The 15,083-nt window shown below is 44.8% G+C and overlaps 1 protein-coding gene across 4 annotated transcripts in view; it reads right to left on the bottom strand.

Annotated features, from left to right (window-relative positions):
- ACSL6 (acyl-CoA synthetase long chain family member 6) overlaps positions 1-15,083 on the bottom strand; it is a 120,145-nt gene that overhangs the window by 45,592 nt on the left and 59,470 nt on the right. For all 4 annotated transcript variants that reach the window (XM_059712851.1, XM_059712852.1, XM_019478637.2 and 1 more), the window contains 2 exons: positions 10,022-10,242; positions 4,171-4,285 (listed from right to left, as the gene is read on the bottom strand). In XM_059712851.1, the coding sequence (XP_059568834.1) occupies positions 4,171-4,285; positions 10,022-10,216 (310 nt within the window). In that variant the 5' untranslated portion in view covers positions 10,217-10,242. The remainder of the gene's footprint in view (positions 1-4,170; positions 4,286-10,021; positions 10,243-15,083) is intronic.

The following is a 15,083-nucleotide window of genomic DNA, read 5'->3' as shown; positions in this document are numbered from 1 at the left end:
ACATAATGAAAACCTGGGCTTACAAAGCCCCCTTTAATAAAGGTCAAACCCTTTCCCACTCTTTGATCTTTGTATCTCCTGCGCAGATATTCTGAGGCTAGCAAGGGGACAAAAGAAACAGCTTGTACCTAAAGGCAGAGGGTGAAAAGGCAAAACTTAAGGAATTGTCATCTTCAGCTACTCCAGTTTGGCTCCTGTTGCCTTACTCAGACTAGTCCTGCCAACAAGGAAGTCACTGTTCAAACACAGGAAGACAGACAATGAATGCTCATTCATTCCTTTGCATACTAGGCATCTAAGCTAGGGGCAGAAGTTACACATAAACTGGTTTAAGTGATTGGAAACTGGTTTAAACCTGTAAAACAACAGAAGTTCAGTGCACATAAAGTGCTTTCAAAATGGCTGAAACAGGTTTAAGATAAACTTGGATGGGTGTAGTATCAGACTTAACTAATTTAGGTTAAATCAGTTTATTGAACTTCTGTCCCAGATTCAAGTTAACTCACAGCCCCCTCTGCATCCCAGGATGCTTTGCAACCCTGTACTGTACTGTACCGTCTGCTTCAATGGACCAAGGCTGGCCATGACCTCAGCTGTCATAGAGCTAAGGCACAATGGGTGCTTATACACGAACACGGAGTCTTCTCCTACGAGCTGTAATTACAGTGTGTTGGAGCAGACTCAATTAATCTCTGATGCACTGTAATTACCATGCTCCAGCCAGCCACCACATCTCGTGTATCAGCGTCCCCGCACTTCAAAATGGCAGTGGGGGCACTTGAACTAAAGCTTATCGAACGAGCTTAAGTTCAAGTGCCCTCAACACCCTTTTTAAGCACAGAGACACTGATACACAAGCCTCTGTGGCCCTTTAATTACAGTGGTTCTCAGAGCCACGCTAGTTAAAGCACTGACCCCCACCCCACCTCTGGGGCATGTGTAAAAGGCCTGGGCCTGTCAGCCCAGTGGGAACAGACACCCAGGCCTCCTTAGCCCCAGGGGGAAAAGCCCCTGTGGTGGGAGTTTTTTGCTCCCTCCCTTGCAGCCCAGCAAGCCAGGCAGGGACCAGTGCAGCCCTGCCCTCTCCCTAGCGTCTGCCTCCTGGAGGGGGGTAACTTACCCCTTCCCAATCCCGCCTGGCACTCACTCCCTCAGCTAGGGTCTGGGGGGTGGGGAGGGGAAGCCCCCACCCAGGAGCTTCTCACTTGCCCCCTGCACCTCTGACCAGACTGGGATTGGCTCAGACCCACCCCCTCCTCAGCCATCCACCTCCAAAGAGCTGAGGTCTGCCCAGCATTGGGGGGGGTGGGGGGAAGCACCCACTGGGAGAGGGCTTTTCTCTCCCTGACACAGCTCAAGCCAGCTCCCGCCCTTCCCCAGCCCTCTGCCTCCCAGAGTGGGGTGGGGGGAAGCAGGGGGTGGGAGCCCCCATCAGGGTGCTTTCCCCTCCATGCTGGGCAGCCATGGGCTGGGGCGGCCTGCCCCTCTTGCAGGCAGAGAGCTAGGAAATGGTCAGGCCTTGGGTGATCCCAGCCCAGTTTGAGCTGGGGGATTGAAAAGATGCAGACCCATCGGCGGGGAGGCAGTGCAGGTTGGGGTGCGGGTGCATTGCCCCCTTGCACCCCTCCTCCCTCAGAGGCTGGTAGCTGGGGAAGGTGCATGGCTGGGGTGAGCCCAGCCAGGTTAGGAGCTGGAGGGTTGAGCGGGGGAAGACCCTGGTGGGTGCTCCTTCCCCCTCTGCTCCCCAGATCCCAGCTGCCAATCAGGCCCAGACTGCTGGTTCAACAGCCTTAGGCAACCTGGCCAAGAAGGCGGTGCACATGAGCACCCCCAGGCTCCTGGCCTGGGCCAGTGCAAGCTTCTGCCTGTCTTAGCCACCCAAACACTGAACATCAGTTCAGTTTGTTACTGATTCAATCTAGGCATCTTAGGAAAAACTTCCAAGATTGAATTGATTTTGCCTGAGATTTTTTGAACTTCTGTACTTGGCCATGGAGGGTTCTATATAAACTATACATTTTAGTAGCACTCTTGTGTTCCTTTCTTTAGGACATTAACTATAACATTCATGTCAGAGTCCAGGAGAGATTTTGTGCTCACTTCCCTAACTTGAATTTCTGTGAAATAAATGCTCTCTTTATGCTTTCTATTCCCTGTGTGCTGTCTCCACTCTTTTATCTCTATTCAATTAAAGCAGCACTTTTTACAGACCACTATGTCCGATGTAGGTCAACAGAAGAAGTTCAGCTGTGGGAAGGCTTTAATTTATTGGCAAAGCGGGTAGCGAGTTGCAAAAACTTCTGCCATTTACAAAATCAGTGGCCCATTCCTGCAAGCCTCTTGCCTCTGAAGCTGCACGCTCAGTGCAGAAGTTCTGAAAACCAATCTATTTATGAAGATGTTTCAACATGGACGTACGTGTTTTACTTTGCACCTGGGAGACTGAAAGATAAAGTCACAAGGTAACATTTTCTTATGTGCCAAAGTGATTTAAATGCTTGGAGAAAACTAAGGGATTTAGAAGTGTCCTGTTGGCATTAGTGCAAATTTACTCATAGTGCCCAATTCAGCAAAACTGACATAACTTTCATGCTGTAGTGTCTCATGAAGGGGCCTTCATGGATGACATGCTGGTTGTGGTTGTTAAAAAGGCTGACAACAGACTGAACTTTCTTTACTTCTGCATCTAAAACTCCTAGGCTAGGGACAGAAATTACACATAAACTGGTATAAACGATCAGAAACCAGATGAAATCTGTAACACAACAGAAGTTCAGTGCTCATAAACCACTTCAAAAATGACTGAAACTGGTTTAAGATAAACCTAGATGGAAGTAGTATCAGACTTCACTGTTTTAGGTTAAATCACTTTATTGAACTTCTGCCCCAGATTCCCTCCAGATTCAAGTTAACTCACAGTCCCCCGCATCCCAGGATGCTTTGCAAGGTGGGCAGGCTAGCCTTGGCCCAAGCTGTTTGCTCAGCCCAGGCCACTGCCAGCATGTGGCTATATTTCAAGAATCAAAAGGGAATGCCTGTTCGCTTCCTTATCGGTTCAATCTATGCAGCTTAGACTAACCTGCAAAGATTGAATTGATTCACCCTCAGGTTTTTTGACTGTCTGTACTTAGCCCACACATTGTTGGTCCTTAGGCTATGATTATAGAGTGAACTTACCATCCCTCAACAACAGCACCCTCAAGCATGCTGCACTGCCCCTTAAAGTGGAAGCAATGCTGCTGCATTCCTGAGACTTCATGAGTGCCTTAACTAGCCCTGTCATACAACAAAGCTACATAGCCAGCCTGATGTGCTAAGTGGACACAGCTACATTGCTTCCAGTCAAGGGCAGACCCAGGACTGTGACATGGGAACAGAGCATATGCTCAGTGAAGAGAGCTCATGGTACATGTGCCATACAGCTGAAGGGGATGTGGCAACAAACCTTAGATCCTGGATGCCAGCGAGCTCTCAGCAGCTCCTATTGGAGTGCTGCAGCATCTGCCTGGAGTCCCCATTTTCAAGCAGCTCTGGAGCCTGCTGCTTTTGCTTTTCCCCTCCCCTGCCGCTGAATTGAGCAGCAGGGAAAGGAGGAGGCAGAAGGAGCAGTGGCAGCCTGGAGCCTTGGAGCTGAGTGAAACCAGGGGCTGTGAGTCACTAATGCTTCTTCCCCCGCTCCTTTCTCCTGCTGCGCAGTTCAGGGGTGGGGAGGGGAAGAGCAAAGAGAAGCAGGCTCCAGAGCTACCTGCAAGAAGGGAGCCTGGGCAGAGCCCATGCCTACGTACAATGAGCACATAGCCGTAAGCACTAAGCAGTACTTACAGAGCTCCTAGCAGAAGCTGCACTGAAGTACCAAAGAGCTCCAGGAGTTCAGCACGGTGCAAGGCGCAGTCCAAGTGTGGTGTGACTGCACTGTCACACCCTTTCTGAGTCTGCCCCTGCTTCCAGTATAGGAGGTGGCCTGCAGCAAACAGCACAGTGACATAGCAGCTTAGTCCAACCTTAATCAACGGCAAAACTCTAACGGACTTTGCTGGAAACAAGACTGGGCTCTCCTAGTATCACACGGCAGTCCTTTGTAAAGGCTACAAAACCAGTTCTATCCTCTGAACAGCCAGACAGCAGCACTGGGGGGCTGTGAGATGATCTTACATGTCATCAAACACTTACCAGATATGTTGAATCCACGTCTAAATACTTCATACATTGTCCTTGCATCGTCATAGTAGTGAGTTAGCAGTTGTGGGCAGTCCCCTATCACAGACCGCCGAGCTCCATCCAGGCCCTGTGGAAAAGAAAACAACATCTAATGAAGAAGCTGCAGGATCAAACAGTGGTATCAAGCACAGGATCAAGCAGTGGTATCAAACACAAAGCTTGTTATAATTTTTTATGGATCTATCATAAGCTCATGTGTGCAGCCAGTGCAATACACGGATTGTGAGTTCCAGGTAATGAAAAGTATTTTTTTGTGGGACATGCTGAATTATAGAGTTGTTTAAGCCTGGCCATAAATTCTTGCTTTTGGCTAAAATCACCCATAGAAGTCAGACAGGAAGGTTTGCTGATATTGCCCTCAACCCCTCACAAAACCCCCTGCTGTTTTGCTTCCCCCAAAACAGAAATGTATAAAAGCTACCAGGTTTTCTAAAGTGAAGCATCCTGTGCAATTCATTTCATAAGCACACTTCTTTTTTAATAATAAATTATTTTTTCCATCATTTTCTGTCACTCCAAAGCTTATGGTTCTGTACATAAAACAGAGGAAGAAAATAACTGAGCCCCCAGCCAATGAACTAGGAGTACAAGGCTTTTGGGTTGGTCCTGAGAAACGAGTCACTTCACCACTGGATACCGATCTCTGCGGTCACTCCAATCACAAATGACTTCTCCCTTTCACCCTCCCTTAACATAGAGGCAAATTCTAGTCAGGCATAAAACTTTTTTTTTTTCCCTAAGAAACTAAATAGATATCTATATTCTTACCACTTCTCTTTGAACTTTTTAGAACAGTTAAATTTCCAAACAACTTTTGAGAACATTTATGAATGTACTGAGATGAGGGACGAATGTTTCTAGAATCAAACATCATTAAGTACAAACATCATTAATAATCTCTTTGGTTGGTTTTAATTGACTTCTCTTCTTCCTTTAAAAATGTTATATATTTAAGATGAAATTTTGCAGGCCATTAATCGATTACTTTATTGAATAAGTCATTCAGAACTATATCGTCCTAGATACCTCCCATATACAGTATCTGTCATTCAGAAGAATTTTGCAGTCCGGTCATAAATTTTTGGATGGTGGCTATTTCTTGGGTGTAATACAATAGGGGCTGAATAGCACACACAAGAATTGAAGATACCAAATGAATACTATCTTGAAAATGAAAAGGAAATGTGTCAGCTTGCCATTTGGAGTCTAACACATCCTACTCTTGCAAAAGTGGGAATTTGTCTACTGACATCAACTAAACCAGGATTCCACCTGGTAGAATTAGAAAGCTTACTTTCCATCACCACAGCATCTCCCAATGCCACGTTTAGACTACTGGCATAATAGTAACTCAAACGGACTGAATCAGCAACATCACAGCAGCAATCTAGTTTTACTCTGGGGGTTTCCTGTGTAAGTACTTTCCAGGCTTAACTCTATTTAACCTGCACTGTCTAGAACGATCACAGCTCAAAATAACCCCCCTGCAACCGCAGGTTTCACTTTAAGAAACAGGTGATAGACTATTTTAGAAGCATTGTGCCAACATTGGGCTATGTATGAATGCACAGGTTAATCCCAGCCAGAGGAGTCACTCAAACCTCTGGTTTAACACATTCACAGATCTCACAAACAGAGCAATCCTTCAGTGTCATAGTAACATTGTAAAGTTCCCAGAAGAGCTGGATGAAGAAACTGGCTAACCTAACAAATAGCAGGGCCTTAAAAATGCTACAGAAACCAAAATCTAGCAAACCCTCCCTAATAAAAAATATTCAACAAAATCTATTTGTTAAGGGAAGGCTGTAAAGGTCCACAGGAAACAACCAACCAGTCACAATTTTGGAACAGACACTTATTTATGGGACAATATCTCTTTATGGCTTTTACTTTTTGAACAATTCAATGATTTTAAGACAAGAAGAAACTTATGATCATCTCACTTGAACTCTTGCATAAAAAGCCCAACGTCCTCAACCCAACAATTTCTGTATCAAGCCCGTATCTTCCTTGAGAGCTAGAGCGTATCTTTCAGAAAGACACCCTAGCTTGTCTTAAGGGCTGCATGAAGAATGGATGATGGAAGAATCCATTGAGTGGCTTGCTATGTTGTTCTACTGTGCTATTACTTTTCAGGTTGACTTTGTGAACATCCAACCATTGGTTTCTTCATGACTTTTTCATCTGGATGAAGTAGCTCATATTTAAAACAAAAACAATATCTTGTAGTCTCATGAAATATATATTCTATTCAGTACAGAGCCTGACATGCTATACTGGTACTGCTACCAACCTCATAAAGGACTCAAGCAGAAACTCAGACAAAAATCAGTAAAGCCAAACACAAAATTTGCCTGTTTTATGGTGATACTTATTCTGGTATCAAAGGGAACTTTCAAAAGGCACAATATGTTTTTACTTTTATGCTGGATCTTAGATATCATGCTCCCTTAAAGTCCATGAGATAAAAACTCTAATCTTTTCAGTATAGACATTTATCAAGAAAAGTAGAGAAATGTGCAAAATTTTGATAGTTTTTTAAAAAAATTTCCATAAAATGTTTTTCAGATGTTCAATTTTTCAGTTTATGGAAAAAATATCTACCAGAAAGTTCCATCAGTATATTCTGACAATTATTTAAAAAAATAAATAAATGCCCCCCCCCCCGGAAAAACATTAAAAACCTCCCCAAAAAACAAACAAGCATTGAGATAATTTCCCCTGAAATAAACATATAACATATAGCACTCCATACTGGAGCTGGAGGCAACTTATGCTCCCAAAGATTTTTGAAGAACAACTATAAACTGGTAAATGATGGAAGCAAAATGTAAATGGTAAACTAATAAGCTGACATATGTGCGGCTCCCTGCTGTAACTCATGACACTTTACGGGAAGTGCCATGAGTCACAGAGACCCCCCTCCCCGCCCCAACCCAACAGACATTCCCTGTTGGGTCCAGGGGGTTGGGGGATCAAAGCTCCAGTTTCGTGTCTGCATCCTCTCTCTCCTAGCCCTGCCCCCACCCCTGCCCTCCCGCCTCCCAGATCCAGTGCTGTCCTCAGGATGGGAGCAGGGAAAGGGAGAGGAGGGAGTTTGGTCGGAGGTTTGCCCAGCCTGTGCTGGAGGTGGAGTGGGTGGATTGGAGGCCCCCCAGTCCACTTGCCCTTTCCAGCACAGGCTGGGAAAATCACAGACCAAATTCCCTCCCCTCCCTTCTCCTCCTCCCATCCTGAAGAAAGCAGTGGTGGCAGAGCTGGGCTGCATCAGGCCAGCCCTGCTCCCAGTGCACTGACAGAAGTTAATGAAGGTGCTCCACTTTAGAGCACCTTCATTTGAACGCCCATGCAATGAGGGTTCATTTGCCATGTGATCGGACCCTTTTAAAGCACTCTGCAGCTGTGTACGTCTGTCAGGGCATGGCTGTAGAGCGTTTTCAGGGGGTCAGTTGTTCAACAAAACGTCACTTCTGTCAGCACTCTCTATTACTGAGGAAGAAACCCAAACAGAATTCTGGGTTGTAGCAATTTATTAACAGCCTCACCCCTGAAACCATAGTGATAATGATGTAGGTGGAGCTAAGTGCAGCTTCATGCAGTAGCTTGGCAGTGCAGCAGCAAAAGTGAGAATAGCCTGCAAAAGCTCTCCGCCCTTTTAAAAAGGGAATGCTAACAGCACTTTGGGACACATTTGTCTCCTGATGCAGCAGGATTTGGAAGAAGGATGTAGGTCTCCCTGGGCACACCTACACGTTCATTAATGAACCGTAGTTACTGTGCATTAAGTTTAAGACTTGTATAATCAAGTACTAAATAAATGCTCAGAAACTGGAGTTACTGACCAGTAGTGCCGGTGCACACCTTCTTAGTGACGCTACTGTGCAGTAGCTTAATCATACTGCGCAGTAGTGTATTAGCACTGTTTGTGCTGTGACGTGCTACCGCGCAGTATTATTCGTCTACTGCACAGTAAGCATCTCGTGTAGATGCATCCCCTATGTAGGTAATGTTCACTCTCCTGTATGCTGTGGCTTCACCTTCATGAGAGCTGCCTGTTGCTCAAGGAAAGGGATAATCAGAGAACAAGATGGAGATGGTAGACTGGCTGCAATGAGGATCTGCTCCCCATTGTCCCTGACAGGGAGATGAGGCACAGAGGCTATTTTGGCAATGAGGCTTCTCTTCTGTGAGTAGATCCAGTAAGGGGCTAGATCTTTTCCTTAGCCAACTCCTGGAAACTCCACAGCAGTCCCGGGCCTGGAAAGAGGACTTGGACAAAGATGCATAGAGCCTGAACGTTCCACAAAAGACAATGGGCTGGCAAACACAAACCACCTGCTACATCTGGACACCAAGGGAATCAGCCAAGTTCTGCTACTAACTCAGCCTTCCAGAATAATTCAGCCATAGCTTTGGACTCTCTTTGCGCCATGTACTGTTTTGCGTTCCCCTCATCTCTCTGGTATCTCTAACGTTCCTGTGCCTACAAGCACACAATGTGCTGTTGCCTATGTATTGTCTTTTAGAGAAAGAGAGAGAGAGAGAGAGAGAGAGAGAGAGAGGATATTAGTGACAACAGCTCCCATGTGATAGATTCTCGACAATACCCTCAGACTCACACAGCACAAATCAGCTCAATGAACTCACTGTCCCCGGTGAGGCCATTTCCTTTCATATAACAACTGTGACTGTGGCTAACCCCAGAGTAACACTTAGCACCCTGCATTTCCTTCTATTTCTATCAGTCGGGTTGAGAGCACAGTTCGGCCAATAATGTGGGGCACCTGATGTTTTACATGGGGAATCTCATGGAAATGCGACTAACTTGCCTTGTCCATTTCCATAATGGATATCATTACCTGCCTTTTTAATCCTGAGATTTCAATGGGTTTTTTTTATGAACATCAGTTAATTCTCTCAACATCCCAGGACTCCAGACAGGTTTTATCAGACTTGCTTCCTGAGTGAGCAACCCAAGAAAGAGAGAAGTTGAGTGGCTTGCCTAAGTCATAGGGGGAGTCAGAAGCCAGGAGGGAGAAAGAAATCTATCACCTTGCTTCTAATTCCAAATCATAGGACATCTCAATTTTTATCTATGCTTTTTATCATTCAGGACAGTGAAATTCTGTTAAAGGAGAAACAATCAATACGCTTTTAGTCCACAGTAGTATTAATTTGGTGTGAGAGAAAATACAAGAATATTCTTGAAAAGTAACATGAGACAGCTTCATTTACAACTTAAGGCTCCTTCAAAGCACCGGGAGCAGGTAAAAGTCCACCTCAGGCTTTGGTTAAGGTGTAATTTTTCACAGTATAACCAAGCCTGCAGCAGTCACTATGACTGCATACGTGCATAGTGGTCCCAGATATTATCAGTGTCACCATCTGTGTGAACAATAAACTATGGTTTCTTTTTAGTGGCATTTACTGTAATTTTCCTGGGCCCCATGGTTACCTGAGATACAGGCTACAAGGGGGAGAATCACGGTGTTTTCCAGGAGTTTAAAAGGAAGAAGCAATCATGGGTCAAATTAACCTATGGTGCAACGGCCTGTGTAAGACAGCTCAAGTGTCTTGCAGAGCATGCACAATAAATAAGGAAAGCCTGGTTTGCAGCAGCCTTACATCCTGTAGAACCACTTGCACCCATGTGAAGTGGTTGTAAAAGCCTACTCATACCGCAGGGCTATAAATGCCTACGCAAGATAAAAGGCAGTAGAAACAGCCCCCAAAATCTATATTCCACAGCCTCCAGTCACACCTCTGCATTAGTAAGTCTGAATATAAATAGTGCTCGCCTTACCTCAACTTCTTCTGACTGCAGCAGCAGGTCACATGGGGGCTTTACAGCCTTCGGCCGGCTAGCAAACCAGTATGCGACAACAGCTGCAAAGGCACCAATGCCCACTAACGCGGTGGCCGGCAAGTTGCGAAAAAATTGGCTGAAGTCATCAAATTCAGGCAGCCGCAGACTCCTCAGAATTTCCTGTGCTTGCATCCTTTCAATGATTGAAATGGCAAACTCTGTAAGGCCCAAAGGAAAATAATCCTTTACTACAAGGGGATTGGCAGACACAGCCGGCATAAGCAGCAGAGAACCGTACTTCTTAGGAAGGCAGGCAAAGAAATGGATTTTTTTCCAGCCTCTTATGCATCTACTGCTATGCTGACCCATTTACCCAGCTGTCCACAAAACAAGCCTAGCTGCAAACAAACGGCACGGAAAAAAAGGCTGATTAGCAACAGGGCAACAGACATCCTGCAGAGGGTGATTCTGGGACACGGCAAGTGGCTGACTCCCAGAAGAGATGGTGGCTTGATGTTTTTTTATTGGCAAGATGGTTAGGTTTGGTGACAAGCACATGCCAGCCTGACGTGGCAGCAGACGTTCCATAGGGGGATCCACTGCTTCCGTCAGCAAGGTGGTCGTCCAACGTTACACGCTTCACAGTCATTACAGAGCAGCATATTTAAAAACAACATACTAGGAAAAGAATTTAGCAGCAGATATTTAAAACTCTTCTTTTCTATGTTGCGATCCTTGATCTTTGAGGATGCCTGAAATTTTTTGCCCATTATGGATTGAAGTTCTTTCAAGCCACCTGCTTACAGTTGTAGGCCTCAATTCCTTTTTTTATTTTAGCACCATTCACACAGTTAAATATAGAAAATAAAATTATTCTCCCTTTATTTTTTTTTAACGCTCCCAAGCTGGCTGAAAAACAGCCCAGTTAATCTGCATATTGGTTTTGTATGTGTGTGAAGTACAAATAAAGAAAAAGCTAAAGTGAAGGGAGGAATTACACTGGTAATTCTTCTGTCAAAAGGAGAGAGTTCCAGGGTCTAAGTCCAGCTCCTGAGAAAGTTATACCTTCTCTGGTCATAAGCTTTCCCCTAGTTAGTCAACAGTTTCATGCTTTGGATGGGAGGTAGGGTGTCCCAGATGGCCATGAGTGATCCCACAGTAGGTTCAGAGCATGTTTAAAAGATAAATTGGCCATCCTTCCTCGAAGCGTGCTACAGGCAAGCTGACCTATAAACTGAAGACCTGGTAGCCAGTGCCATCTGGTGCTTCAGGTGGGCTAATTAGCAAAACTGGCAGTGCCAACTACCTTCCCCAAGCTAATTAGCCCACCCACACAGCTGGGGAAACATTGCTTCTCATTTGGAAAGCTGCCAACCAGAGCAGCACAGCATGCTTGAGAGAACCCACAACAATGATAGCAAGTTTACCACCTTCACTTCTACAACAGCCAAGAGAGACCTTAAACTCTGAAGCCAGTGCAGGGAATAAAGCACCAGCATGGTGCCATCATATTGCATGGAGCTTTCATGTTTCGTACCAAGTGGAGCCTTCTCATGCTCCTTCATTTCATTTCTATTTGTACTGAATTGCACTAATCAAGCCTGGGGCTCAGGAACATGTAGCCCACTATGTTCTGACCAATATTTGACAGGGATGGGGCACAATCTTCAGGCCAGTAGCAGATGACAGCAAATGTTTTAGGCCACGTTGGGCCTGGGTACTTGACCCTGAACCGAGGTGTTTTTTACTGTACTTTTTTCTGGCTGCATCTTTTCTTTTGATCAGAGGTACAGAAGAGAGACAAGAATGAACAGGAAGAAAAATCCTTTGAGTTGCAGATCCTCAGCTTAAACGGGGGCACTGTCAAGGTTGTTAGGCATTAACATTAACTTATATCGACAATCACCCCATGTGGTAAGTCTGGCCCTACAAAGGCTAGCCATGGAATTGAAACGATTTGCTTTCCCTGCAGAACTACAGTCAAAGGGGAGGAAGCATATAACCTCAATTTTTCTACTTCCTTCCATAAAAAGAACAGTCTGCGTAGGAGATATTCTCTGAGACAAGTCAGCTAACTTGTCACAGTCATGGAAACACCTAGGAATTTCAAAATCACTCCCCTTTAGAGCTCAGGAAGTTGTGTTTTTTTGGTGCTATAAAGAGGAGGGGGGTCCTGGCATCTCTGCTTCTCTCTTGTATCAGTTCAGTGGAGCTTTTTCATAAACAAAACAGGCAAGTATTTGAACTGGAACACGTCTAAGTACAACTGTAGCTGGCAGAGTCATTCAATACACCGAGCAAGCGAGCCAGGCCTTACTCAGAGCTGGTATGCATGTATGTACAGCAGCCAATGAGTGGGGAAGCCGTCACTGTCTAGGAGCTGGAATAGGCATCTTGGCTTCTCCTCCCACTCCATAATTTGTCTTGTGGAATTCCCAAGTACGACAAGATCCCTTTGGTGTAGGAAAGCCCCAGTCTTCTTCTCATGTCTCTACACTGCATTTGACCTTTTTGTTACAAATGTTCGTGTTTGTTTATTGTACTTAGCAAAATCTTTCATTGTACGTGTGCTTTCAAGTAGCGGGCATTGCAGCAGGTATGGCATGGTCTGAGGCTCTGTGCCACGGTCACAGGTGGTTGAACCAATGATAGCCCCACTTCTTCATTAGTTCCTTGGAGTGTCTGACAGATGAGACATCACCACCTTGGCCATGGTTCATCAACCCCTGGTGGTAAAGATTCATCCAATGGACTGTCCATTTTTCCACTGTCAGGTATTTTCTTCAGCCTCTCGTTCCACATTTGTAGTCACATCTCCTTGGGTGTGGTAACGAGAGGTTGGGTGCTAGTGAGGAAGCTCCTACATGATTTCAGATATTTGTGTGCTGTGGCATGGCCATATAACTACTGTCTCACAGTAGCTGCTGCTGTTCTGATGTTAGGGAGAATGATGCCAGCCAGCAGGTACATGCTGTTTAGGCTGGTAGGCGTCAGACATCCCGTGATGCATCAGCACCTATCATTCAGGATCAGGTCAAGGCACTTAGCATGAAAAGATCTCTTCTATACAAGACATGCATACTCACCAGAGGAAAAGCTGAGAGCCAGAGCAGTGGTTTGGATGGTTGAGGGGTTACCTCCCCATTTTGAGTTGGTGAACTTATATAAAATGTTGTTATGAGTGCTCGCCTTTGCTTTTGTCTTCATGATGTGTTCTTTGTTCTAGAGGGTTCAGTCGAGAGGTTGCTTGATAATGCAGACAGGAGCATTATCAAGTTCCCTTGCCTTTCATTTTTTTGTGATAAAAATCTAAAGTATGCAGTCCTCACTCTCTGCAATGGCTTCTGGGCCTCCTGCACAAAGAGTCCAACTTTCTCCCTCGCACAGGTATAAACAGGAAGTTATTCCATTAATGTCAGTGGAACTACATTGGTGGGAAACTGATACGTGTGCAGATTTGTCAATGGTAGAGTACACAAGAAGCTGTAGCAAGTGTTTTCAATACCTGCCTGAAACGGACTGAGAAAAATAAACTCTGAAGAGACCTCTTAGCTTTAAACCTACAAGGGAAAATTAGGTAAATGACTGGGATGGGAAAGGAGTTAAAGGGTTAATGGTCTCCTTTCAGCCAGGGCACAATTTAAGTCTGCATCAGTGGTCAGACTTCTAGAGAAAAAAACCCCAACTTTTATGATAAAGGAATCTAAGCATCCTTTTTCCTCTTGCCCTCTGGCCTCTTTTCAGTCTGCATAGTCACTGGGTGATTAATGGAAGCCATTCTGTTCCCAGGAAGGGGGACCAAGGATTTAATAGACAAAAGAAGCACTGAAATGAACAAAGACCATGCTTTTCGTCCTGGGACTTAGGATACACTGAAGGTCAGGCCTATTATCTCCAACGCATTTTTTGTTACTTCATGCTGACTCTGCTCAGGAGAACTGTTCTAGCAGTGGCAGATGAGTAATATTATATATACACATCTAGATACAGACCGATACACACACACAGTATATATTCAATATATATTTAATAGTATGCATAGCTTGGACACAAGTGTAACCTAAAAGCGACCCTGCCCCCACCCCTTTCTTCCCCCAAATGACTTGAAACCTTAGCATATGGCAAAAGAAAAAGGAGGAATGTAGGGTACGAGGACAGTGAAACAAAACTTGTGTTTTTTTGGTAAACAGCAGCCTTGTCAGCCCAAGTGTCTGGCTGTACAGATGCTCATTTGCAGGGAAAGGTGGCACCTGAGCAGACTCTTATTGGGTCTCTATGTGGGTCCCCTACACGGACGGGGTTTGTGCATTTGTCCCTGCATACATTTATCATCCTCCCTAACAGATACAAAAAATCAAACTAGCACTGATGTCAGGACCCTGGTTGGGGCCTCTAAGCCCTTCAGCAATAATCATAAATATTAATAGAACATTTGCCCTATGTTTCTGTTCAGAAATGTCTTTCTCTGTCCATCTAAGCACTTTTCCAGAGATCTGATTTTTCATGTAGCATCCAATTATACTGTTCTGGGAAATCAGCCTCACTTTCAAAAACAGCAGCCCCTACTGGGTCACAGTTAGTACAGCTGACTAATAAGCAGGCATGTCCCAAGCATCAATTCCTTTGCCCTGCAACAGCATTTCCACAACGCTATACTAGCCATGATTTAAAAAATAATCAATTTGCAAAACTGCAGGTTTTCACTACCAGGCCACTGCAATGCTGCAGAGGTCATTGCAAATCAATGCATTTTTCTGCAAACAGACAATTAGTCCAAAAGTTTCATCCAGCTCTGCTTAAATGAGCAGCTTCCAAACCACACTCACTCCTAAGTTAATTGGCAAAGTTTGTGAGTTGGTGCCTGTGAAAGGGAGAAAGGATTTGGCTAGTGTTCTGATTAAATTGTATGTTGTCCCTATCCTTGTGATTTGGATAACACCTCTGTCAACAACCATCTGTGAGCAGTAATGTAGCCACCTATCAAGCAAATACTAAACAAGAAACTAGGAAAAAGGTTTAGAGGAAAAAAAGAAAATATATGTACAGTTTGGAAGGTCAA

The sequence above is a fragment of the Alligator mississippiensis genome, chromosome 9 (genome assembly GCF_030867095.1).
Source record: "Alligator mississippiensis isolate rAllMis1 chromosome 9, rAllMis1, whole genome shotgun sequence".
Taxonomy (NCBI): domain Eukaryota; kingdom Metazoa; phylum Chordata; order Crocodylia; family Alligatoridae; genus Alligator; species Alligator mississippiensis.
The sequence above is the reverse complement of the archived record's forward strand: the minus strand, read 5'-3'. Positions and strand labels throughout refer to the sequence as shown.